Source organism: Budorcas taxicolor, chromosome 2, assembly GCF_023091745.1.
Source record: "Budorcas taxicolor isolate Tak-1 chromosome 2, Takin1.1, whole genome shotgun sequence".
Lineage (NCBI taxonomy): Eukaryota > Metazoa > Chordata > Mammalia > Artiodactyla > Bovidae > Budorcas > Budorcas taxicolor.
This window is the reverse complement of record NC_068911.1, coordinates 151,763,369-151,787,071: the sequence shown is the minus strand read 5'-3', so window position 1 is coordinate 151,787,071 and position 23,703 is coordinate 151,763,369. Positions and strand designations below refer to the sequence as shown.

The 23,703-nt window shown below is 52.1% G+C and overlaps 3 protein-coding genes across 6 annotated transcripts; 2 read left to right on the top strand and 1 right to left on the bottom strand.

Moving 5' to 3' along the window:
* Positions 1-783: 783 nt before the first annotated feature.
* On the top strand, positions 784-7,440 carry GLB1L (galactosidase beta 1 like). 2 transcript variants are annotated; one of them, XM_052660863.1, is made up of 16 exons: positions 784-874; positions 1,043-1,209; positions 1,460-1,610; positions 1,772-1,832; positions 3,991-4,085; positions 4,184-4,358; positions 4,447-4,505; positions 4,609-4,730; positions 4,841-4,881; positions 5,079-5,197; positions 5,510-5,584; positions 5,675-5,764; positions 5,879-5,992; positions 6,280-6,411; positions 6,636-6,851; positions 7,021-7,440. In XM_052660863.1, exons 1-16 carry the CDS (start codon positions 806-808, stop codon positions 7,276-7,278), a joined length of 1,944 nt encoding a protein of 647 aa, XP_052516823.1. In that variant the 5' UTR covers positions 784-805; the 3' UTR covers positions 7,279-7,440. The 2 variants fall into 2 exon arrangements, with proteins under 2 accessions (XP_052516823.1, XP_052516831.1); XM_052660871.1 differs by lacking the exon at positions 6,280-6,411.
* On the bottom strand, positions 7,388-13,759 carry ANKZF1 (ankyrin repeat and zinc finger peptidyl tRNA hydrolase 1). Of its 3 annotated transcripts, none has more exons than XM_052660843.1 (14): positions 13,577-13,759; positions 13,293-13,471; positions 12,105-12,217; positions 11,787-11,889; positions 11,472-11,665; positions 10,969-11,081; positions 10,728-10,875; positions 10,230-10,458; positions 9,886-10,059; positions 8,748-9,219; positions 8,476-8,587; positions 8,176-8,343; positions 7,947-8,038; positions 7,388-7,722 (listed from the first exon to the last, which is right to left on the bottom strand). In XM_052660843.1, the coding sequence occupies exons 2-14, from the start codon at positions 13,438-13,440 to the stop codon at positions 7,599-7,601; spliced, it is 2,190 nt and encodes a 729-aa protein (XP_052516803.1). In that variant the 5' UTR covers positions 13,441-13,471; positions 13,577-13,759; the 3' UTR covers positions 7,388-7,598. The 3 variants fall into 3 exon arrangements, with proteins under 3 accessions (XP_052516803.1, XP_052516796.1, XP_052516811.1); XM_052660836.1 differs by having other exon boundaries at positions 13,293-13,468; XM_052660851.1 differs by having other exon boundaries at positions 9,913-10,059; positions 13,293-13,468.
* Positions 13,760-14,107: 348 nt separating this feature from the next.
* On the top strand, positions 14,108-23,556 carry ATG9A (autophagy related 9A). The gene is made up of 16 exons (XM_052664353.1): positions 14,108-14,236; positions 15,245-15,302; positions 15,731-15,862; positions 15,983-16,026; positions 16,551-16,615; positions 17,368-17,529; positions 17,711-17,852; positions 18,076-18,824; positions 18,904-19,057; positions 19,167-19,346; positions 19,743-19,991; positions 20,194-20,372; positions 20,479-20,596; positions 21,568-21,790; positions 21,991-22,136; positions 22,419-23,556. Exons 3-16 carry the CDS (start codon positions 15,760-15,762, stop codon positions 22,422-22,424), a joined length of 2,520 nt encoding a protein of 839 aa, XP_052520313.1. The 5' UTR covers positions 14,108-14,236; positions 15,245-15,302; positions 15,731-15,759; the 3' UTR covers positions 22,425-23,556.
* Positions 23,557-23,703: the final 147 nt, after the last annotated feature.

The window sequence follows — 23,703 nt, the reverse complement described above, 5'->3', positions numbered from 1 at the left end:
AATGAGAGGTGAAGTGCTTACTATAGCGATTGATGCATAGCCCTGAGTAGTGTCCATAAGCAGAAATAACAATAATAACTATCCTGGTCTTCACATCCCAGGCTTGGGACTGTGAAGGCAGTGAGTGATGGAAATTCACAAATTTCCAAACCTTGGAACTTTGATGTCTCTTGCCCAGGCAGGGGTAAATTGGAAAGGGGCGCACATCCAAAGATGATAGGATGGCCTAGATGGTCTCTTTTGTTGAAACAGGACAGGATTCTCTAGGAAGAAGATTCCTCTTGTAACCTGATCCCCACCCCAACTCCCACTCCCCTTTCATATACTGAGAAGATATCCTCTGGTTTCCCTTGGGTCTGAACCTAGATCTGACATTCATCTAGATTTAACCTGCTGTGTACTGAACCCTGTGATAGCAGCAGAGGACTCAGGATGGACAAGGCTCTCCCTATCCTCAGGGGGCTCAGTGTAGTAGAGATCTACTTCTCAATCCTGAATGTGCTCAGAGCACCCGGAAATCTCGTTAAAATACAACTTCTGATTCTACAGGTCTGAGGTAGGGTCTGAGACTCTGCATTTCTAACAAGCTCCCATGATGAAGCTGGTTCATGAACCAGTAGCAAAATATAGAGGGGTTTACAAACTAGTAGAGTAGCCGGCAGTTGCAGGCTGGAGACAAAGTCCAGGCTAATCGCCTGACAACTTGCAGTGGTCTCCGCCCACTTGCTCGCTGAGATTCTCTCCCAGGAATCTGCCACGTGACCGTCGGACCACCGTCTCTGACTGGAAGAGGCCCGAAAGCGCCATGGCTCCCAAGAAACCTCTCTGCCTTCCCTCCCTGCTGCTCCCGCTCCTGACGCTGCTGCTGCCCCAGGTAGGATGGGAGAATCGAACCAGCCGCTGGGTGAGGTGAGACAGGCGGAGGAGAGAGTGAAAGTGAAAACAACAAAATACTGGGAAGGGCTAGTTCTGTCTCCTCCGCTTTTGGGAGACGCTGACCCCGGACTCCAGACCCCTGTGAGCACGGTCTCTCCCCTTACAGGCAGACACTCGGTCTTTCGTAGTGGATCGGGATCATAACAGATTCCTCCTGGACGGGGCCCCTTTCCGCTACGTGTCTGGCAGCCTGCACTACTTTCGCGTACCGCGGGTGCTTTGGGCAGACCGGCTTTTCAAGATGCGAATGAGTGGCCTCAACGTAGTACAGTTGTAAGAAGTGCTCATGAGAGTCATGGAAGGGTGGGATTCACTCCTCCTACCATGCCCTTAAGAAGGGGACCAGGACAGGAAGACTGGCTGGGTATGAGGATTGTAGCTCCAGGGCTTCCCTGCCAAGGGTGGGAAAGGGGAGGGCCAGGACCTCCTTCCCACAGCTTCCTGGAGATTCCTGCAGGCCTGAGCCCCTTGGCCTCCCTGGCTTCTCCCTGTCTTGGGCCCTGTTAACCTCTTCCTTTTTCAGTTATGTGCCCTGGAACTACCATGAGCCAGAGCCTGGGGTCTATAACTTTAATGGCAGCCGTGACCTCTTTGCATTTCTGCAAGAGGCAACTTTAGCGAACCTGTTGGTCATACTGAGACCAGGACCTTACATCTGTGCAGAGTGGGAGATGGTGAGTTAGTTGGAGAAGGGATAGAAGCAAAGCTTCCCATGTGCCCTGACTCTGGGGCCACTTCCATCACTACCCTCAACTTCCTCCCTTCTTACCTACCCTATTCTACTCTCACACAACAAAGCCCACTCACTTTTTTGTTGTCTTTATGTTTGTCTCAGGGGGGTCTCCCAGCCTGGTTGCTTCGAAAGCCTAAAATTCATCTGAGAACCTCAGATCCAGGTGGGTAGAGAAAAAAAAAGACTGGACTCAGAAAAAAGCAAACAACAACAAAATGGGTCATTTGGGTACCCAAAAGAGAGATCACTCATTCAAATTATTTACTGTTTTAATCATGCCCAGCAGGATGCTGGGAACTGGGGAACCAGAGGACTCAGTGTGGAAGACACATTAAAAAAAAAAAAAAAACCTATATAAGATTATTTTAAAAATACTACACAAGAAAATGGACAAGGAGTTGAGATAGTAAGTAACAGGGCCTCTTTAGGTAGGAAAGCCAGAAAGGCTTTTCTGAGATGATATTTCAGTTACTCTAGGAAAGGGAAAGCACTGGTCATATGAAGAGTGAAGTCAGAATGACCAGGTAGAGGAATGGCGTACTTTTCTGGGGGGAGGGCAGTGCTGTGAGTCTTGTGGGATCGTGGTTCAGATAAGGGATTGAACCTGGCCCCTTGGCAGTGAAAGCTCAGAGCCCTAACTACTGGACCACAGGCAATTCCCAGGTGTGGTATGTTTTAAGGCCCAGAGGTAGGACAGAACACTGTTATGAGTGAGGCCAGCATGCCTGGAACACAGCGGGTAAGGGAGAGTAGTATGAGAAATTGGAGCTATATAGTGTTAATGCAGGACCTTTCAGACCATTGTAAGGGGTTTGCCTTTTATTGTAAGCACAGTAGAAAGTCATTGAAAGAGTTTAACCAAAATTATCTGATTTGTTTTCAGACTACGTTAGCCTGGATGTGGAAAATGGATTGAGGGGAGCAAGGGTAGAGGTGGAGAAACTGAACTGGGAGACTGTGATTGTAGTTGAGGAGAGAGAGATGGCTCCTGGTTGTGGTAGTGGTGGAAATGCAAAGAAGAGGGCAGAAATGAGCTATAGGTTGGAGATAAAGGTCAACAGGACTCAACTGACAGATTTTGATGAGAAAGGGAGCAGTGGCAGAGGGGCGGGAGGACAGTATGGGTAAGATGAGGAAAGAAGGGAATTAAGTATCCAGCCAGTCAAGGTGGTGGTGCCATTTACTGACTTAGGGAAGACAGAGAAGACTAGGGGTGGCAAAAGATCAACATTTGGGGGAAAAACAATAGTTCTGGTCATGTTAAATTTTTATCATTCAAGGGATGCGATTTAATGTATGCTTGGATTAAAGGAGGCAGTGCAACCTGGCCCTCCTTTATACAGAACACAAAATGTAAAGGAATTAAATGTTTTAAGAATATAAAGATAGCCTCTAAAACATCTTTCATTGACTCCACCTTTGAGAGTCCGCTGTCTTCTAGGCATTGTCCTCAATGACAGGGATGTAGCCGATGAACCTGACAGACGAAGGTTCCTGCTCACTAGTAGGGGAGACCGACAGGAAACAATTACAGACACAAACGCTTAATTTTAATTTCTTAAGCACTTCAAAAGGGAGTACGAGGTGATGTGAGAGAGTGTAACGGGGAATCTACCCTCATCTAGGATATCAGAGGTTTTCTTGGGGAAGTGAAATGTAAGTTGAGACCTGAGGCCTGAGTTGGAGTCACCTAGGTAAGGAGGCAGAGGTCATGCATGAAGACCCTGAGGGTGAGTCAACAAAAATCACCAACAGGAGTTGAGAATTGAAGGCATGCCACCTCATATAATGATCTTTCATTTGCTGACTTAAATGTCCTGGACTGGCAGTTCCATCAGGTGCGGGTCAGACATTCTACAATTTTGTGAATTCCCATGCTACTTCATACCTGAGTCTGGTGGGAGCCTGTAACCCCTAGAGTCCATGGGGTCACAAAGAATCAGACACAACTGAGCACACAGGCACACAAGCGTGTGTGCTATGTCATAGCGATCTCAAGTGTATATTACATATGGTTACGTAATAGCTCCATGTGATGTGTTTTACCATTTTTTTCTGACATTTAAAAAATGAATTCTCAAGAAACACTGCTTTGTTTCCTATGCTTAAATTTCATTGCCATGCAAATATACAAGTGCTTAGGGTTCAGAGTTTCCTGACAAGTCACTGCTTCCCAGACGGAGTTATGGACAAGTGGGATGGTACACAGTGCTTCCCTGAGTTCAGGCGGCACGGCACTCAAGATGCTAGCACTGATGCTATGGGTGGGGGCCAAGGAGGTGGCAGTGTCCTAACTAGCAGAGCACTGCCCCTTCCTTTAGACTTCCTTGCCGCAGTGGACTCCTGGTTCAAGGTCTTGCTGCCCAGGATATATCCATGGCTCTACCACAATGGGGGCAACATCATTAGCATTCAGGTACCAGTGGAAAGTTGACTGGGCTAGGGGAAGGAGGTGCCAGTGCCCTTAATTTCTCCACCTCAGAGCTGACCTCCACTTTTCCTTTCCCCTGGCAGGTGGAGAATGAATACGGTAGCTACAGAGCCTGTGACGTGAGCTACATGAGGCACCTAGCTGGGCTCTTCCGATCGCTGCTTGGAGACAAGATTTTGCTCTTCACCACAGATGGGCCTGAAGGACTCAAATGTGGCTCCCTCCAGGGACTCTATACCACTGTAGATTTTGGCCCAGGTCTCCCAAGCAAGGGTTCAGAATGAAGTCTGGGAAAGGGGCACCTGTGTCATGTTGCTTACCTTGCACCTTTGCCTCCTTTCTGCAGCTGACAACATGACCAAGATCTTTGGCCTGCTTCGGAAGTATGAACCCCGCGGGCCCCTGGTGAGGAGCCAGAGGGGAGGCCAATCAAAGCAAGAGGCAGCGTGGGGAATGGGTGGCGCTCAGGTCCCATCTTGCTCACAGCTCCTTTCACTTCACACTCTAGGTGAACTCTGAGTACTACACAGGCTGGCTGGATTACTGGGGCCAGAATCACTCCACACGTTCCATTCCAGCTGTAACCAAAGGACTAGAGAAAATGCTCAAGTTGGGAGCCAGTGTGAACATGTAACTGGAGGCACTGGGGCCAACATGAAATCTGTAACTGGGTGTTAGGGATGAAGGTTAAGATTCAATGGGTCAGCTTCTACCTTTCCCCCCACTCTCCCCCACTTCAGGTACATGTTCCACGGAGGTACCAACTTTGGATACTGGAATGGTGAGTCTAGATGGTCTCTGGGGTGGAGGCAGGGAGGCAGCAAGGAATTAGAGTCTGAGGAATGTGTCGATTAGGATATCTAGAAGCTGGATATGGCTACCACTGTCCCTTCTGAGAGCAAAATTCTCTGCATGAATTTCTTTGCTTAGGCGTGTCATCTGAACGATGCATTGAATTAATTAAATTGGTTTGACTAGGTGCTGATGAGAAGGGACGCTTTCTTCCAATTACTACCAGCTATGACTACGACGCACCCATATCCGAAGCAGGGGACCCCACACCCAAGCTTTTTGCTATTCGAAATGTCATCAGCAAGGTGCCCTACCACTTCATTAAGTGCCAAAGGCTTTTACTAATTTAGGGGGAGGGGTGCCCAAATTGTTCGTAAAGGGGTCCCATAAGTCAATGATTGTTGTCTGGACCACAAAACCCTCTGAGCAGCCTATTGCAGCATTTCTCACTCAGATGGGACGTCCTGGGGAGATACAAATACATACAATATTAGAGAATCTTCATGACCCCTGAAGCCCTTCCCTGGACCCCCGGTTAAGAACCCTGCACACTAGGGTCTTGGAATAGGGTTTCTTTGTGTGCTTTTCCTATGGCTCCTGAGAGAATTTGGGCTCAGTTCCAGGAAGTTCCCTTGGGACCTTTACCTCCCCCCAGCCCCAAGATGACACTTGGACCTTTGACCCTACACCTGGTAAGCTCCTCCCCATTATTCTCTGATTCTGCCCAGCCCTCTATTCTGAAAGTTCCCTTATATTCTGATACTTTCCCCTTATTCTAATAGGATGGGAATTTGCTGGACTTCTTAGACTTCCTATGCCCCCAAGGTCCCATCCATTCAGTCCTGCCAATGACCTTTGAGGCTGTCAACCAGGTAAAGCATAATCCACCAACAGCTATACCAAGGGTCCCCCGAGTTATGCATCTTCCCCACAGTATCCTTTCTTGTCTCTCAGCACATCTTATTTACTCGTTCTTCCACACCTAGGTCCATGGCTATATGTTGTATCGGACCTATCTGACCTATACTGTTTCTGAGCCAACACGACTCTGGGTGCCAAACAATGGAGTCCATGACCGTGCCTACGTGATGGTGGATGGGGTGAGAACCTAATTCCAGGCTACCTATGAGCCCATTTCCTTTCCTCCCCAGCAAAGTTTCTGGTATCCACCTTTTCCCATTGCCTGCTCACATTTGCAGAGGATAAGGTGGGATGAGGAAGAGTTTGACAAAGGATAAGGTTCTAGAAAGAACTGACAGAAGGGCTTCGTTCTCTTTGCCCTCTAAATAATAGTGTCTATTATTAGTGTCTATTAATGTAGCTTCCTGGGTGGTGGCCACAAGCTAGATGCTGAGCCGCTCCCTTTCACAGATACTCTCATCCACAGGTGTTTCAGGGTGTTTTGGAACGAAACATGAAACATAACCTATTTTTGATGGGGAAAATAGGGGCCACACTGGATGTCCTGCTGGAGAACATGGGGAGGCTCAGTTTTGGGTCTAACAGCAGTGACTTCAAGGTGAGCTCGTTTTGCCCACTCCCTCGCCCCCATACTCTTCTTTACTGAACTCCCTAGAAAAGATAAGGGCCTAAAGGAAGAGCTACAGCCTTAGGGCGTAGAGAGCAAAGCAGCAGCTGGTGGGGGCTCTGGACATGGCCACTAGGTGCATTCCAGGGCTTGAGTAGCAGTAGTCTGGCCTTAGAACTTAGTAAATGATGATTTTTCATTTGCCTTCTTCACAGGGCCTGTTACAGCCACCAATTCTGGGGCAGACAGTCCTTACCCAATGGCTGATGTTCCCCCTGAAAGTTGACAATCTTGTCAAAGAGTGGTTTCCCATCCAGCCGCTGAAAAGCTCACATCCTCAGACCCCCTCCGGCCCCACCTTCTACTCTACCACCTTCCCAATTTTAAACTCAGGCGGGGACACATTTCTGTTTCTACCTGGATGGACGAAGGTATTGCTGATGGTGGGGGTGGGGTGAGAGGTAGGGTGGTAAGAGGGGAAAACCATGGAAGAAGGGAGAGCACAAATTATTCCTCTGATTAGGAAACCCCCCCACCCCCCAGCAAGGGGATAATTCTACTCCTCTGAGAATTGATCCTTTCTTTTCCTGTACTCCCCAGGGCCAAGTCTGGATCAATGGGTTTAACTTGGGCCGCTACTGGACAAAGCGGGGGCCGCAGCAGACCCTCTATGTGCCAAGACCCCTGCTGTTCCCCAGGGGAGCCCACAACAGAATCACGTTGCTGGAGCTAGAAAACGTGCCTCCTCAGCCCCAAATCCAGTTCCTGGATAGGCCCATCCTCAATAGCACCAAGCACAGGACGTACATCTATTCCCTCTCAAGTGCCTCTGAACCAATGGAGTTAAGTGGGCACTGAAAGAAAGGTAATCCTTGGATGTGGGACAAGCGCAGTGGGCAGGATCCATTCGTGCTAGCCATGGTGACCGTAAGGAAACAAAGGCCACGGGCCTGAATGGAAGTACAAGTGCGGTTTCCTTGCCAAACTTTATTGTGATTAAAGTTCCAGAGACAGTACCAGCTCCACAAACCTCTGTGGCCCTGTCTTTGCCCTGGTTCCTGAATGTCCTTCACCCTAATCTTCCAAACACTGGTTCCGTGGGGGAAGAAGCAGCCTAGGGCCAGGGGGAGTGTGCCCTCTCAGGGCCTAGCACTGGCCCCAGGTGGAGCTGTAAGGGATCAGGAAGAGGGCTTCCCAGCCTGACTGCGATGATCCCGGAGGCAGCGTGTGGAGCAGAAAGAGAAGTCAAGGTAGTGAAAAGGAACAAGGCCTTGGAGAGACATCCCACAACTCCAGCAGCGTCTGAATAAGAGGGAGAAAATGGCTGGAGAGGAATCCCAGAAACGTTCCAATCCAAGCCTTCCCCACCCACCCTCCTGTCACTTCTGTTTTTATTCCAGAGGTTCCCCAAACATCTCATATCCCCTCAACAGCCATTGTGAACACAGAGCAGCACTTGCTCTACTTGTACAGAATGGCCCCGCCCACATCACAGCCCACCCCCCACACCTGCCCCCTCCACATACGGAATATTGCTGACGGTGACGGCAGGGTCGGGGGTCTGAGGGTTGGGGGCTCCCAACTGGGCAGCTAGTCTGCGCTCTGCAGCCAGAGCTCTCTGAGGGGAAAAGAAGCTGTGTTAAGCACAAGGCCTCAGTGGTGGAGAACGTGTCCAAGAAGTGACGGCTGCACACCAGGGAAGAGATCAGACCTCTGGGGAAGTGTTGCTGTGGAAGGAGGAACCCCCAGCCTCACCTTCTCACGGTCGCTGAGGGCAGCAAATCGCTGCTGCTCTTCTTGCTCCTGCTTCTCCTGCTCCTGCCGCTTCCGCTGCTGTTCCTCCCGGTGCCGCCGGGCTGCCTTCTGCTCCCTTCTCCGAGTGGCCTGCCGTGCCTCCATTTCTGCTGTTAGCGGCCCCGGCACCTGGAGGATTTCCAGGAAAGCAAAAGGTAAAGATCTGTACAGACTATCCTTGATAAGACTGTAGGAGAGTAGAAAAGATCTAGCCAGCATCTCTGATGCCTTCCCATTCTGCTGCTTCCTTCTCCAGCTGACCTGAGCTTTGCTGTAATCACAAGCATCTGGATTCTTCTCCATGAACCTCCGGAACTCATTGCGTGTCAATCTGTCAGCTGCAACTGTATACGGTGGCCGAGCTCGGGAATCCCTAAGTGCGAAAAACCCCCAAACAGGTTCGGTTTGCCTGCTGCACCTCCCAATATTGCCCAAGCAGACCAAGGGAAATATTGTCAATTAGGCAAGGCCAAGATTAGCGTCCAGATCATCCTCTGTACCCTAGCGGGGATCGGCATGAAGACCTCACTTACTGCACAGTGGGGTCCGCACCTGCCTCCAGCAGCAGGCGAACCACTGAGCCTCTCCCAGCTGCAGCCGCTGCGTGCAGAAGAGTGAAGCCACCAGAGCCCAAGGGGGCGCTGAGCAGAGGCAGAACTCCAGGGTCTAGGGGGCTGGCAGTGAGTCGGTCCTTTAGCATCCCCACATCTCCAGCTCGGCAAGCAGCTAGAAGCACATCCCAGAGCTCCGACTGACAGGGGGACGTGGCCTCATCCCAGGGAGGCCGCAAGGGGGCTGACCCTGAAAGGGCCTCATCTTCCTTTGGTTGCTGGGAAAGAGTCATTTGTGCCCCAGACTCCAGGTCTTGCTTTCTCTCCCTCTTATTCCTTTTTCTCCTCCTTTGCTTGGGAAATACCTCAAACTCACGAAGATCCAGCGTTCCCAGTGTCACCTCTACTAGTTCCAACTCTACCTGGGAGCCAGCCTCTCCCTCTGACTCTGATCCTAGGGGGAAAAAGTTGCTATGTTAGATCCATCTAAGGAATAAGCAGAGGGTAGAAGGGTGTGGGCTGCCCCAGATGCCTAAGAATGTACATAGAGAGATAATCCAGATCACTTGAAATAAAATTGTATTTTGTCACCCAAGATAAAGTAGCATATCAAGAGCTGAAGCCATTAGTATCATGTGAAGATATAAGGCTCACAGCCCCAGGGCAGACCCAGAGGAAGCTATTCAGGGACGAGAGTCCCTGGACATTCCCATGACAGCCTTAGGGTAGTCGGAACAGAGGAGCATGGAGCAGCTGACAACCATGCAGGTGATAGTCTGCCTCATGGGAAGCAAACCCTGGCTCCAAACCAGTGCATCCAAGAAGGCAAGTAAATTATGTTAAGATCCACACAACACACGTCCAGGCATCGACTTCATGCTAAGACTTTTCTAAGAACTAGAAAATACATCAGTGATCAAAAGAGATGATAGGAGATTTGGAAAAATCACAAAATATATTTCAGTAATTGCTACTACGAACTGAACAGATGTGTCTGTGTGGGGGGGAGGGGGAGCGGGGTTAGTATGTAAGGGCTTACCTATAAATAGAGAAGTGGGTAAAGTTATGACAGTAGATTTACCGCTGCATTTCTAGGACAGACATCCCCCCAGAGAGAGACCTGACAATTGCCAGATGGTGTGCAAACCCTGTTTGGGAGCTTCCTTGTTCTGCCCAAGTGCCTCATTTTCATCACTGGGGACCTTTCTTTCGTCCTCGATAACCTTCCTTTCTCTCACTCTCTTCCTGTGTGTCTGAGGTAAATCCAACCTGCTTGTCTCCCGGGGGTCTTCTCCTGCCATAAAACAAAAGACTTAGCTAAGGAGAAGCCAGCTCAGGTTTCTGTCAATGAAAATGGCATCAGACTGCAGTCCAAGGGCTAGAAAACCATCTGGATGCACGAATGAGAACCCGAGGCTCGGATGGAACATTTAGGGAGTGTGGGGATCTAGAAAGAAAGCTCACCATGGATGTATAACGTGGTCAGCTTATGAAGTACACGCTGTAGCTCCTGAAAGGTGGGTCTTCGGGTAGCGAGGGGGATATCCCAAAGTCGGGGATCTCCCCGGCGCAGCGGAGCCTCACGGCCCCCGAAGAACAAGGACCGGCCAGAGCGGGGGGCATGCAGCAGTATTGTCCCAGCCTCCTCCAGTGCCTTAGCCCAGTCTGGCCCTGCCAGCAGGTCACGAACTTCCTAGAGAAGACAGTAACTCAGCTCTGTAATTCTTCACTTGCTACTTTTAAACCTCCAACCAAAAACTGACGTACAGATGACGTGTAGGGAATGGGGAGTGGAGAATGAGAGGATTCAGACTCCTGGGCATCCACCCCATTCTACCTTCATTTACCCAGAAAGAACAAAGACAGGGAACACAGGAGCCAGCCTCCCTGCTGTACCATTTAATCAGTCAAGAGGAGAGAAGTGGGGATTAGGGGCACACCTGACCTGGACACATAACTCACCTTATAGAGTGCGGCTTCATTGTAGCGCCTCAGACTGGCCCCAGCAGAGTGAGCAGCTGCGCCCCGGGCATCCTGAAGCCCCTGGGCTGTGCCCCGCTTGGCCCGCACTGTGTAGCGGTGAAAGGTTTTGTGTGTCAACACTTCTCGTCTGTAGACAGCACAGACTCAGTACTGGAAATCAGATGGTACTCCCAGACTAACAGGATCCATTCCATCCTTGCCCCATGCAGCACCCTCTCACCCTTGGAAAATGGCACCAGCAAAGTGCCCAGCAGCAGCCATGAGCACCACACAGTCCCTGGGACCTCCACTCTGCAGGTTCTGAAGCAGCAGTTCTGGTTCTTCAAGGGGCACCTGGAGACACAGGAGCAGCACAAACATCTCTGTGGCACTTACTGGGAGTAAGAAACAAGTGCCGGGGCTACGTGATTCACAGGCACCATCTTTTTTGATACAACAGCTTCATGCTTGCCTCCATTTTATAATAAGAAAATTAGAAACTTGCAGAGGTAGTCAAGATCAAGTAGGAGAACCAGAATTCCAACCTAGATCCGTCTGTTTCCAAACTGAATTCCACTACACGTGACCCTTCTAAGATTCAGGCCAGTTCAAGCCTGTGCCATCAAGTGTGACACCCACCCTGAACAGGAAGGAAGGAAAGAAATGAGAGACTGTGCTGAGGGGAAATCTAGGCTGAGTGTACAAAAGGCTGGGACTGACCACACAATGTGTGCTGGCACTTGCCTGGCGAGGGCCTAGGACACAGCGATAGGCATAAAGAAACTGGCCCTGGGCATTTTGGAAAAGAACCCGATGCGGGTGGAAGCCTCGGGGTCGCGTAGGCTTCTCAAAGTCAGCCCTCTCCTCATCCAGTATCTGCAGGTCCTTCTCACTGTCTGAGTCTGAGTCTTCTGATCCTGAGATGCTGGAAAGATCACCTGAGAACAACAAAAGATACGAAAGCTTGGTGCCCCATCTTTGACCTTTCTTCAAGCTCCTCAACTAGAGTCTTTCTCCATCCCATGACTGATTCGCACATGCTTTCCCACCAGTCATCACCTGTGGAACTCTGCTTTTCAAAGTCCAGGGCAGAGAGGAGAGGCTTGTCCTTGAGACGCTGCTTTAGGTTAAACCGATGCCAGTCAAGCTTGTAATGTTCCCTCTGGTACGAGGCAAAGAGGGAAGAACAATGTGGAAATATGCCTGACCCAGCCTTTTATGTTACACGAGACCTAAACAAGAACTCCACCAAGTATGACCAGATAATACTAACTTCCTTACTTAAAATGTAGACCTTCACTAAAGACAAATTTCTACCTCTTTACCCCAACCATGACATTTTTGTTTCCACATTTAGCTCTGCACCTGGTCTTTTACCTGTTCCTGGTGGTTCTGGAAGACCTGGTCACAGGTTGAACAAAACAACTTCTCTGAAGTATCCAGAGGACCCTGGAATGGTCTTCCTTCTGGGCTTATTCGCTCCTCTGAACCTAAATAAGGGGAGGGTAAACAGAGGTAGAATGGGCCCAAATCCACACTATCTAGGATTACATTCAGTGTCTGATATACAAAGCAGAAAATACAAATGAGAGAGATGGCATGTCATTGCCTTCAAGGAATGTAACAATCTAGTAGTCATGAAATAAATGACACAGCAATCACTTTATAGAATAAATATGCTTCTGAAAAGATATGCATAGGATGAATATAAACACTGTGTGTAAATAAACAACAGGGATTCTTTAGAGGAATCCTGAAAGTGACAGTGTTAGTCGCTCAGTCCTCTGACTCTTTGCAATCGCATGGACTGTAGCCCACCAGGCTCCTCTGTCCATGAAATTCTCCAGGAAAGAACACTGAAGTGGGTTGTCATGCCCTTCTCCAGATCTTCCCCACCCAGGGATCAAACCTGGGTCTCCCACATTGCAGGCAGATTCTTTACCATGTGAGCCACCAGTGAATGGTTTCTGGTAAGGTTAAGATTATTTTTAAACTGTGCAAATAACTCTTCCCCAATACCATCTTTTTAGCTTATATTTCCTATTATAGTATGCAGTTGATTTTTTTTTTAAAGTATAAGAAAACAGCCAAACTAAAGTAGTATGAAACCAACAGTAAGTTGTTCTATATTCAGCAAGAAGGAATGATTTGATTGGAATAGTTAAATTTGGGTGATATCAAGGAATGGTGAAGTGTTTTTGCAGGCAGTGGTGTTAATGTGATAAGGCATAAGCAATGGCAAGAGATTTGCTTGGAGACAATTCAGAAGCCTGTTCTAGAAATCCAGCGATCGAGTGAAATTTTTTCTTTTTTAATCAGAAAACATGTACAAATGTTGCCTTAAATTCATAACAGTTAAGAAAAATATACACAAACTTCAGCGTAAAAGTAAAAAAACAAACACTCTGCAGTTGGGAGCTGATAAATTTTATCCAGTGGAAGGAGATGTCAAGAAGAGCTCCTAAGCTGGGAAACACCAGTAAGAATGTGTTCCCTGGAGGAGCAATAAGCTCCAAAGTGTCCTGTCATATCTCTCACGGGTCCACCCCACACCTTCCCAGATACCTGGACAGGAAGTCTGCAGAGACTGGGCCAAGGCCTCCTCGGGAAAGTGGCTCACCAGGCGCAGGCCCTGAAGAACCGGAGCATTCGTGCTGAGGTCAAACAGGGAGACCGACACAGGAGCCTGGGCTGCAGCTGGAGCCGGCGACATGGCTGAGCAGAAATTTACTTAGAAGCAGCTGCTGGAGCAGAAAGGAGGTTAAGAAACAGAGCTTCCCAAAGCAAGGTCCTATGCCGCGTCCCCAGCCAGCGTTTCTCCCACTCCGCAAGGAACCACGGCCACTCACCCGGGTACCAGGGGTGGGCCCAAGGTTAATACGTGATCCCAGCCCGCTTTCTGAAATTCCCAGTCTCGGACCACACAAGAGTGAAATGGGCGCGAATTCAGCAACCAAATCGACTCCAGCAGTGTCAAAATCACCGGTCCCTTAACCAACCTCTCCTCGTTACCCGTGCGGTGAGTTCCAGCAGTGACTACACCGCGTGGACTCGCACCGCCCCCCCCCCCCCCCCCCCCCCCCCCCACTGGCTGCACTTAAGGTCAGAGGGAGCGGAGAGGCACGGGAAGTCTACAGTCAGAAGCCCGGATTTTTGCAACACCGTAACAAACTCGTCACTACGGAGTAGCGAAGAGGACAAAAGGCATTGCCTGCATCTGAGCTCCGCCCCATATAGAGCGCACAATTGGTTCCCTGACCCCCAGGGCCCGCCTCTAGCCTTTAGTCCCGCCTCGGACGCCGAGCATTGGCCGTCGTGTCTCCACCCCCATGTTCATTGGCCAGGCTAACTGCGGCTGACAGTGAGTGGCAGACGCCAGGCCTAGCGCTCCCGGTCGGGTCGAGCCCAGTGGAGGCGACGGAGCCCCTGGAATCACCCGGGTCACCGTTCCTGAGGTGAAACGCGAGCCCGGTTACCGAAATCTCACGACCCGTGTCGGGCCTGGCCAGGTATGCCCGCGGAGTCCTAAGCGGACTTGCGGTTGGTAACGGGGGAAGGGGGCACCGCGGGCGGGGCGGAGGCGCGCAGCCGGAATGTTTTGATAGCGGGGGCGCGCGGACGGGGGCGCGCGTGAGCGGCGGGGCCGCGCGCGAGATTGTCCGCTGTTGGGAGCCGAGCCCTTGGCCTGGGGCCGGGCGGTCTGGGGGCGCGCTGGGCTCGGGTCGTGGCAGCTGGGTGTAGGAAGGCAACCCAGCTCAGCTTGGGGTATCGGCTGTCGGACTGGCTCGATTCTTCCAACGTCCGCAGGAACCCCTGAGCCCGGGCCCGGCTGACACGGGCTCTATGGGCCCTGGGTCTACACTGACCCAGTGAGTGGTGAGTTCCCTGAGGGCTTGGTCAGCTTCTTAGGATCCAGGGCTCTCACTAACTCGGGGAATCCCACTGGGGCCAGGCTGGGCAGTGCTCCACAGCTTCAGTGTCTGCACTGACTGGGTGAGTGCCGCCTAGATCATGCCTGTCTCCAGGACCAAGAGAACCCACAGTTGAGCCAGGATCTGAGTCTACATTGACCCAGTCAGGATATCCCATCTAGGAACTTAGCCTGCCCGCTGGGTGTTTGCTAGGGAAGCAAGAGCAGCTCCTTTTTAGGAGAGACTCTCTTCTTGGGTTTTGGATTTGGGACTGTGCGAACCCCGAAAGGTCCACCTAATTCCTGAGGCTAAGGTGGGGCATGGAGAAACAGTCCAGCCCTGTACAGACTCAGTCTCGACGGGTTCATTAAGCCACAGCACAGGACCCTACAGTTGAATGAGTGGCCTCATATGTTACAACCAGAGGAAGTGTGCATAGCCTTAGGCTAGGAGGGGTGCCTCTTTCTCACTGCAGCCTCCCTGCCCCTTGCTTGGCTTCCCCTGAGCAGGGTTGGGAAGTTTGGTGGGGGTTGGGGGGAGTGGTAGGGTTGGGTTTATTTCTGTTCCCACTCCCCACTCTCTGGGGCCTGACACCTTCTCCTCCAGCAGCTGCAGAGCCAGGGCATCGAGGGCTGGAGTGGAGCTGACACTGTCCATGGAGCTGGTAGGGCCATGTGCTTATCTCAAACCTCTGTTTACAAAGTGCTTCCAAACTGCTAGTCTCTTGGGAGACCAGAGTTTCTCTAGGAGGGGAGTGGGAGGGCCCCTTCTCTCCACTGAATAGAAGACGAAACAGACCCTGCCGCCCACCCCCCCAAAGGGGCAGAGTCTGTCTTCAGGCCAGCAAGGCCTCAGTAGACACTCAGTAAAGGCTACGGGAATGACTGACCTCATTGGTCAGTGAGTGTCTCCCAAGCCCTAAGCATGTTGCTTTCATTGGGTTACTACTCTTCCTCTGCCTTTGATCCAAGACGACTAGTCGTGGAGACCAAGCCCAAGGATTCTTTCTCATTCATTTCTGTCCTAGTAGGCAGGGAAGAAGATGAAGGCAGAAGGTCTAAACCTGGGTCTCTCTTTGCTCTGTATCCACAGGTCGACAGGGTGGACAGGGGGCGGTGGTGATGGCGCAGTTTGACACTGAATACCAGCGCCTAGAGGCCTCCTACAGCGATTCACCCCCTGGAGAGGAGGACCTGTTGGTGCATGTTCCTGAGGGGAGCAAGTGTGAGTTCTTGGACATGACAGCCAGAAGTGGGACTTGGGGGGAGATTTGGTGGAGGGACGCTGAGGGAGCAAGGGGCTTCCATTTCTTCGGGGCTGACATCTCTGCTCCTGTACCCACAGCACCTTGGCACCACATCGAAAATCTTGACCTCTTCTTCTCTCGAATATCCTTTGTGTCTCTGTGTTGGAGCTCTTGAACTTTCAGTCCCTCTCTAAGCCAGGCCCCTTGAGGGGAAGAACTTGGTGTGGGTTTGGCTCTAATCCCTCGAAGGAGAATGGAGTGCACCTTGAACCTAAACAGAGGCTAGGGAAATAATGACAGTTATAAATAATAATATCCCACATCTATTAAGAGCCATGTGTGTTGTACTTTGTATTATTAATTTATAAGGAACCTCTCTGAGGGTGATTCTCTTGATGGTGTGCTAATAATTGTAATAATTAATGTGTTTTTGATTTTGTGTCAGTTCTTTGTTAAATACTTTACATGCACTATCTCAGGCCTAACAATCCTATAAGACAGGTGCTATTATACTACTACAGACAGAAGCTTAGAGAGGTTAAGTAACTTGGCCAGAGTCACACAGTTCAAAAGTCAGAAAGCCAGGACTTCGTCTCAGGTACATGACACCAAAGTATGTGCTCTTAACTGCTGTCTCTACCAACCACTTTTTCTTAACAATGGCACGTTTATAATCTACACCAGAAGAATGGTTTCACTTGTATGCTCATCGGGGAGATCTTTGAGCTCATGTAAGTACAAGGGACGGATGGTGTGGTGAAGGAACACATCACAGTGTTTCCTGTCTCTGAGCTCAACTCCTGGCCCAAACTGCCAATGCAGCTAGGTGCAAGGCTCCAAACTGCAAACCTTTATAGTTTAAGCCCGGGTGTGGCACCATGTTTTACAGCCTTATCTTTTTTAATCACCCTTACAAGGAAGGCTTTCCAAGTCCTGTCTCTTCCACAGAGAGAATTCAGACTCATCAGAGCTCCAGTAGAATGAGCATGGTTCAGTCAGGAGGTATCAGATGCCAGATGCTTACTTGAGAAAAATGTCTCTGTTCTGCCTTGAATGTACCTTAGACCCACTGCTGAGTAGAGGGGCTTCTGGGAGCCATATGGCTTTGCCAAAGAGTAAAGGGTGGAAAACCTGCCCTCCCTAAGAGAAGAATTCAAATCTGCAAAGGGGTTCTACAATCTCAACAGGAAATCAGGGACCGGGGACCAGAGACCACACAGTCTAAAACCTTTGAAAGAGTGAGTGTTGGCAGAGATTACCATGAGATAGAAAAGCAGGCTGATTCTGTGTTGCCTGAAGCTAGGAGCCAAAAACAGGTGCTGCCTTGGGTCTCCCGGGGCCAAGCAGTAGAGAGAGGCCCTCCATTTCCCCAGAGGCTGCTCTCTAGTCTTAGTCTGCCACTTCCAGACTCTCACTTTTTCCCGGTTATTTCACTGGTGTCTCTCTGACTCTCAGACTGCATCCCCTATGCCCAACTCCCCAGGCAGTTCCTCTTTGTGGTTGCCTTCACCACCTTCCTGGTCAGCTGTGTGGACTACGACATCCTATTCGCCAACAAGATGGTGAACCACAGTCTTCACCCGACCGAGCCCGTCAAGGTCACTCTGCCAGATGCCTTTCTGCCTGCCCAAGTCTGTAGTGCCAGGTGAGCACTGCAGGTCAGAGGGCACTAGAGCCTGTAGTTCAGCTAGCAGGTGGGGGATGGGGTGTGAGGCAGTAACATTCCCCAGAACACAGGTTCAGCCTCTCCGAATCTTTCAGGACAGCAGCATTTCCGCCCAGAGGCCTCAGGCCACTCTTCCTCCCCTTCCCTGTTCCCCCACCAGGATTCAGGAAAATGGCTCCCTTATCACCATCCTGGTCATCGCTGGTGTCTTCTGGGTCCACCGGCTCATCAAGTTTATCTATAACATTTGCTGCTACTGGGAGATCCACTCCTTCTACCTGCATGCTCTGCGCATCCCCATGGTGAGACTGGGAAGCTGGGCAGTTAGCACCACAGTCCAGGATGTCTTCCACCATCTGGGAAGGGTGGGGTATATTCCTGGGCACCAGGCAACCTCCTCCATCCTTGGTAGGTCAGGCAGGGTCTGCTTGAAGGCTCCCAAGGACCCCTGAGCCTCACAGCTCATGGAGGGCAAGGGGCTGAGGCAACCACCCCGCCTTCCATCCCCCGTCTTCCCCACTGCAGTCGGCACTTCCATACTGCACGTGGCAAGAAGTGCAGGCCCGGATCGTGCAGACCCAGAAGGAGCACCAGATCTGCATCCACAAGCGTGAGTTGACAGAGCTGGACATCTACCACCGCATCCTCCGGTTCCAGAACTACATGGTGGCGCTGGTGAACAAGTCCCTCCTGCCCCTGCGCTTCCGCCTGCCCGGTCTCGGGGAGGTTGTCTTCTTCACCCGGGGCCTCAAGTACAACTTCGAGCTGATCCTCTTCTGGGGACCAGGCTCTCTCTTTCTCAACGAATGGAGCCTCAAGGCTGAGTACAAACGTGGGGGGCAACGGCTGGAGCTGGCCCAGCGCCTCAGCAACCGTATCCTGTGGATCGGCATTGCCAACTTCCTGCTGTGCCCCCTCATCCTCATCTGGCAGATCCTCTACGCCTTCTTCAGTTACGCCGAGGTGCTTAAGCGGGAGCCAGGTGCCCTGGGTGCGCGCTGCTGGTCGCTCTACGGCCGCTGCTACCTCCGCCACTTCAATGAGCTGGAGCATGAGCTGCAGTCCCGCCTCAACCGAGGCTACAAGCCTGCATCCAAGTACATGAATTGCTTCTTGTCACCGCTGCTGACACTGCTAGCCAAGAACTGCGCCTTCTTCGCTGGCTCCATCCTGGCCGTGCTTATTGCCCTCACCATCTATGATGAAGACGTGCTGGCTGTGGAACACGTCCTCACCACCGTCACACTCCTGGGGGTCACCGTGACCGTGTGCAGGTGGGCCAGGGCAGCAGGGGGGAGCAGGCTGGCATTTCCGGGAAGGGCTTCCGTCTCACCACAGCCCTGATCCCACCAGGTCCTTTATCCCGGACCAGCACATGGTGTTCTGCCCTGAGCAGCTGCTCCGCGTGATCCTCGCTCACATCCACTACATGCCTGACCACTGGCAGGGTAATGCCCACCGCTCGCAGACCCGGGACGAGTTTGCCCAGCTCTTCCAGTACAAGGCAGTGAGTGGAGTTGGAGTCAGGGCCTGCTAGAGACTGGCTGACAGCTCGGTGCCAAGGGCTGGTCTCCTTCCTGCTCTCTTGTGACCTCAGTCCCTTTCTTCCTCTCTAGGTGTTCATCCTGGAGGAGTTACTGAGCCCCATTGTCACACCTCTCATCCTCATCTTCTGCCTGCGCCCACGGGCCCTGGAGATTATAGACTTCTTCCGCAATTTCACCGTGGAGGTTGTCGGTGTTGGAGACACCTGCTCCTTCGCTCAGATGGATGTTCGCCAGCATGGGCATCCCCAGGTATTAGGAAAGGCAGGGGGGCAGTTGGCCAGAGGTGAGGCTGGCCTATGCAGCATTTTGGGACAAACTGCAAAAAGATACCCCTTCTGAGCCAACGAATCACAAAGTGGCAGCCCTGCACCAGGGCACACGTGGCTTTGTAAACAGGAGCCTGGACTGGATTATAGCCTTAAACTTGTACCCTTGGCCAAGGTCCCCTGAGAAAGGCACAAACCAAGAAGCTAGCACAGTATGTGGCTACTCGTAGGGTGGCCACTAGGGCCCCTGGATGAGATACAGCAGTGCACTGTGGTCTCTGTCCTCCAGGGGCAAGGCCTCCCCCCTCCACCGCAGGAAAAGTACCAAAAGGGCTTCTGTAAGGGGCCAGTCCTGCTCACTGCAGCCTCCCTTGTGCAGTGGCTGTCCGGTGGGCAGACGGAGGCCTCAGTGTACCAGCAGGCCGAGGATGGGAAGACAGAGTTGTCACTCATGCACTTTGCCATCACCAACCCTGGCTGGCAGCCACCACGTGAGAGCACGGCCTTCCTAGGTTTCCTCAAGGAGCAAGTTCAGCGGGACGGAGCAGCTGCTGGCCTTGCCCAAGGGGGTCTGCTCCCGGAAAATGCCCTCTTTACGTCCATCCAGTCCTTACAATCCGAGTCTGAGGTGCGTTCCTAGGGACTAGGATATGATGGGCAGAGTGGACGCCAGGAGCTGGGACTTGAGGGTGTGGGGCAGAAGGGTCCACCCTGTCAGTTTCCTTCTCTCTGTTCATTCAGTCTGTGCCACTGGGTTCTAAAGTGCAGAGTCCTGGGGGACCAGAGGCCTCCCTGTGCCCTGAGAATTCTACCACCCTTTTTATTCACAGCCACTGAGCCTTATTGCAAACGTGGTAGCCGGCTCATCCTGCCGGGGTCCCCCACTGCCTAGAGACCTGCAGGGCTCCAGGCACAGGGCTGAAGTCGCCTCTGCTCTGCGCTCCTTCTCACCTCTGCAGCCTGGTCAGGCTCCCACAGGCCGGGCTCCCAGCACCATGACAGGCTCTGGGTGAGTAGCAGCGGGCCATGAGGGGAGGGCGTGGCAGTAGCCCCCAGCAGTTTGTGCCAGTCTCAGAAATGTTGATGACTGCTGTCTGTGCTGGCGGTGGGGACAGGGTGGATGCCAGGACAGCCAGCTCCGGGAGCAGCGTGTGGGAAGGCCAGCTGCAGAGCCTGGTGCTGTCAGAATATGCATCCACTGAGATGAGCCTACATGCCCTCTACATGCATCAGGTGAGTGGGCAGGAAGGGGCAGGGCCGTAGAACCAAGGTGGTAACTGAAAATAGAATAGAGGGTTTTAGACGTGGAGAAGCAAGACATGGGCTCGAATCCCTTCTCTGCCATTTACCTGCTCTGCAGTTTTCATTCCCCATATTTCCTCTTCCTATCCTTTTCAGACAAGCTTACTTTCACCCAGGGCTTTTCCACACTTGTGGTTTCCCCTGCTAAGAATCCACTTCCCTGACATAGCCACATGGCTCCCTCCTTCTCATTCAAAACTGTACCATCTCTGGCCACCCTGAGTAAAAGCCTCCCTTGCCTAGGGATCTGAATCTTCCAGTTCTGTTTTTCTCTCCATAGCATTTAGCATCATCTGACACTGTATTTTTTCCTTATTTATTGGTTTATTGTCTATCTCCTCCCACCCCATCCAAGTATATAAGCCCCAGGGAGTTGGGGTTTTTGACTATTTTGTTTACTGCTGTATCACCAGCACCTAAAAGAGCTCCTGGCACTTAGATTCACAAACAATTTATTCTGGAATCAGATGACTGGGGAAAATGAGAGCCATTACAATCTGTGCACAGGCTTGTTCCTGGAATCTACTGAGAATTTAACTTGGAAAATATTACATGTATGTTACATGTTATTAACATGACAGGTACTCTGAGTGAGTGGTTCTAGATGAGGCAATATAAATCAGAACTGGCCAATACCATGGTGGAGAGTAACTATTTCAGATATTCTTCTGTCCCCAACTGCTTCCCTTGTGGCTCAGCGAGTAAAGAATCCACCTGCAATGGGGGAGACCTGGGTTCGATCCCTGGGTTGGGAAGATGCCCTGGAGAAGGAAAGGCTACCCACTCCAGTATCCTGGCCTGGAGAGTTCCACAGACTATACAGTCCATGGGGTAGGAAAGAGTCAGACACAACTGAGTGACTTCACTTTCTGTCCCCAACTAATGAATTTCCCACTTCTCAGCTCCACAAGCAGCAGGCCCAGGCTGAACCTGAACGGCATGTGTGGCACCGCCGGGAGAGTGATGAGAGTGGGGAGAGTGCCCCTGAAGAGGGGGGCGAGGGGGCCCGGGCCGCCCAGCCTATCCCCCGCTCTGCCAGCTATCCCTGTGCTGCACCCCGGCCTGGAGCTCCTGAGACTACTGCCCTGCATGGGGGCTTCCAGAGGCGTTATGGAGGCATCACAGGTATGCACTGGGGGTACAGAAGACAGAGCTTTCAGGGAAGAGTGGTCCTTCTGGGGCCTCTAGGGGAGGAAAGAGGTCAGAGGGACTAGACCCAAGAAGACTAGTCCCTCCCTGGCGCCTCCAACTCCCCCAGCAACCCCAGAGCCCGTCTCCTCATTCCTGTCTGTGTGCAGACTAAGAGTACTCACTTGTGTCTGTAGATCCTGGGACAGTGCCCCGGGCTCCCTCTCACTTCTCTCGGCTGCCCCTGGGAGGATGGGCTGAAGATGGGCAGTCAGCATCAAGGCACCCGGAGCCTGTGCCCGAAGAGGGCTCAGAGGATGAGCTCCCCCCTCAAGTGCACAAGGTAAGGGCTCTAAGACCCGAAACCGACAGCCAGAAGTAGTAACTTCCAGGCTGAGGTCAAGCTTCTCATGTGAAGGGAGGTGGCCTCCTGAGCAGATGACACTGCAACTTCTCCAAAGTAGACTTCCTTCTCTCCCCTCACCAACTATGAAACCCAGGACTTGATTTTTCCTTTGCTTACCTGCCCCAGAATCAAATTTTCCTTTTCCTTTATCTCCAGGCTTCTGTTGTGTAAGCAGATTGCTGAAGACCATCTCCATCACCAACCCATTTCTTTCCACAGGTATAGACGAGGCGGAGGAGGGTCCCTATGCCTCAGGATGGAGGCCATCGTTGCCCTGCCGTCCCAGAGGAGGGTCCCTGTGCCCCAGGATGGAGGCCATTGCTGCCCTGCCATCCCATCCGTCCGTCATGGAGGGCTCCCGAGTGCTGCCTGGCTCCACGCGTGTGGTGTTTGTGTGTCCGTGCCTGGCCAAGGGAGGTGCCAATGCTGGGCTCGCCACAGCCCCAGGAGAGAGACGGGGGGCCTGGGAAACAGGGCACACGGGACTCTAGCCTCATCCCCAGGACCCCCCTTGGCTCAGAGTGTGGTGCTAGAAACTGGTCCCCAGCCCAGCCCCAGTACTGCCACCTTTGCACCCACCCCTGCAAGTCTCCAGAGGACTCCCCACCCCAGAAGCTGCCAAGCAGGGAGAACGTGTGCCAACTGTGGAGTGGGAAGGTTGGGCCTGGACCCTCAACCTCTGCAGCCTCCTTCCCCACCCCCGAACAGATGAGCAGCTCAGGCTGTGGCCCTTACCTCACCCCCAGTTCTCTCCCAGCGCTGCAGCCTGCTCACCTCTCCCCTGCTTCCTGCACATACATCACTGGCATGTTTGCCACTTGCTCCCTTTCTGTTCCCTTGCTCCCCCCTTCTGTTCAGCTTTTGCTTTGTGTTGGTGTGGAGGCTTTAGCTCCCAGCTCCCCTCATGCTATCTTTTGACACTAAGAAGGAAGGTTTCTAAACTGTGGAGCAGGGATGGAAAGTCTTTGCTGTCCTCTCCAACTTTTTAGGATGGGCCCCTGGGAGACTCGAGGCCTTCTTGGCCCCCATTGCTGCTTATTGTACTCCGTACCACCTGCACATGGGATGGAAAGGGCCGGAGTGTGACCTCGGCTGTCTGTCTCCCAGCAAGAGCGCTCTGGCCTGCATCCCGCTGTCCCGAGAGGGGGATGCAGGGGCGACAGGATGGCTTCGCCCTCGGCTGTGGGCTGCCGCATTGCATGCTGGGACCCAACTCCTTTCCCTCCCCCTGCCCCCCTCCCCCAGCTCGGGTCGGCTGTGGGTGAGCGGTTGAACTACCCAGCCGAACTTACAGCGGAATGGGGTGGGGGACCGTGTACAGCTTGACAACCTTTAATAAAGAAGGGACTGACTAGGTCGCGGCTTGTCCCGAGCGGCCAGGTTTTGAGGGGGCAGGAGGGATGGGGTGTCTGTGAACCACCCAGGTGGCTGGGAACTGCCCGTGAGAAAGCTGTCCGCCCCGTGAGAAAGCTGGTCCATGGGATCACTTGGATCTACCGACCTA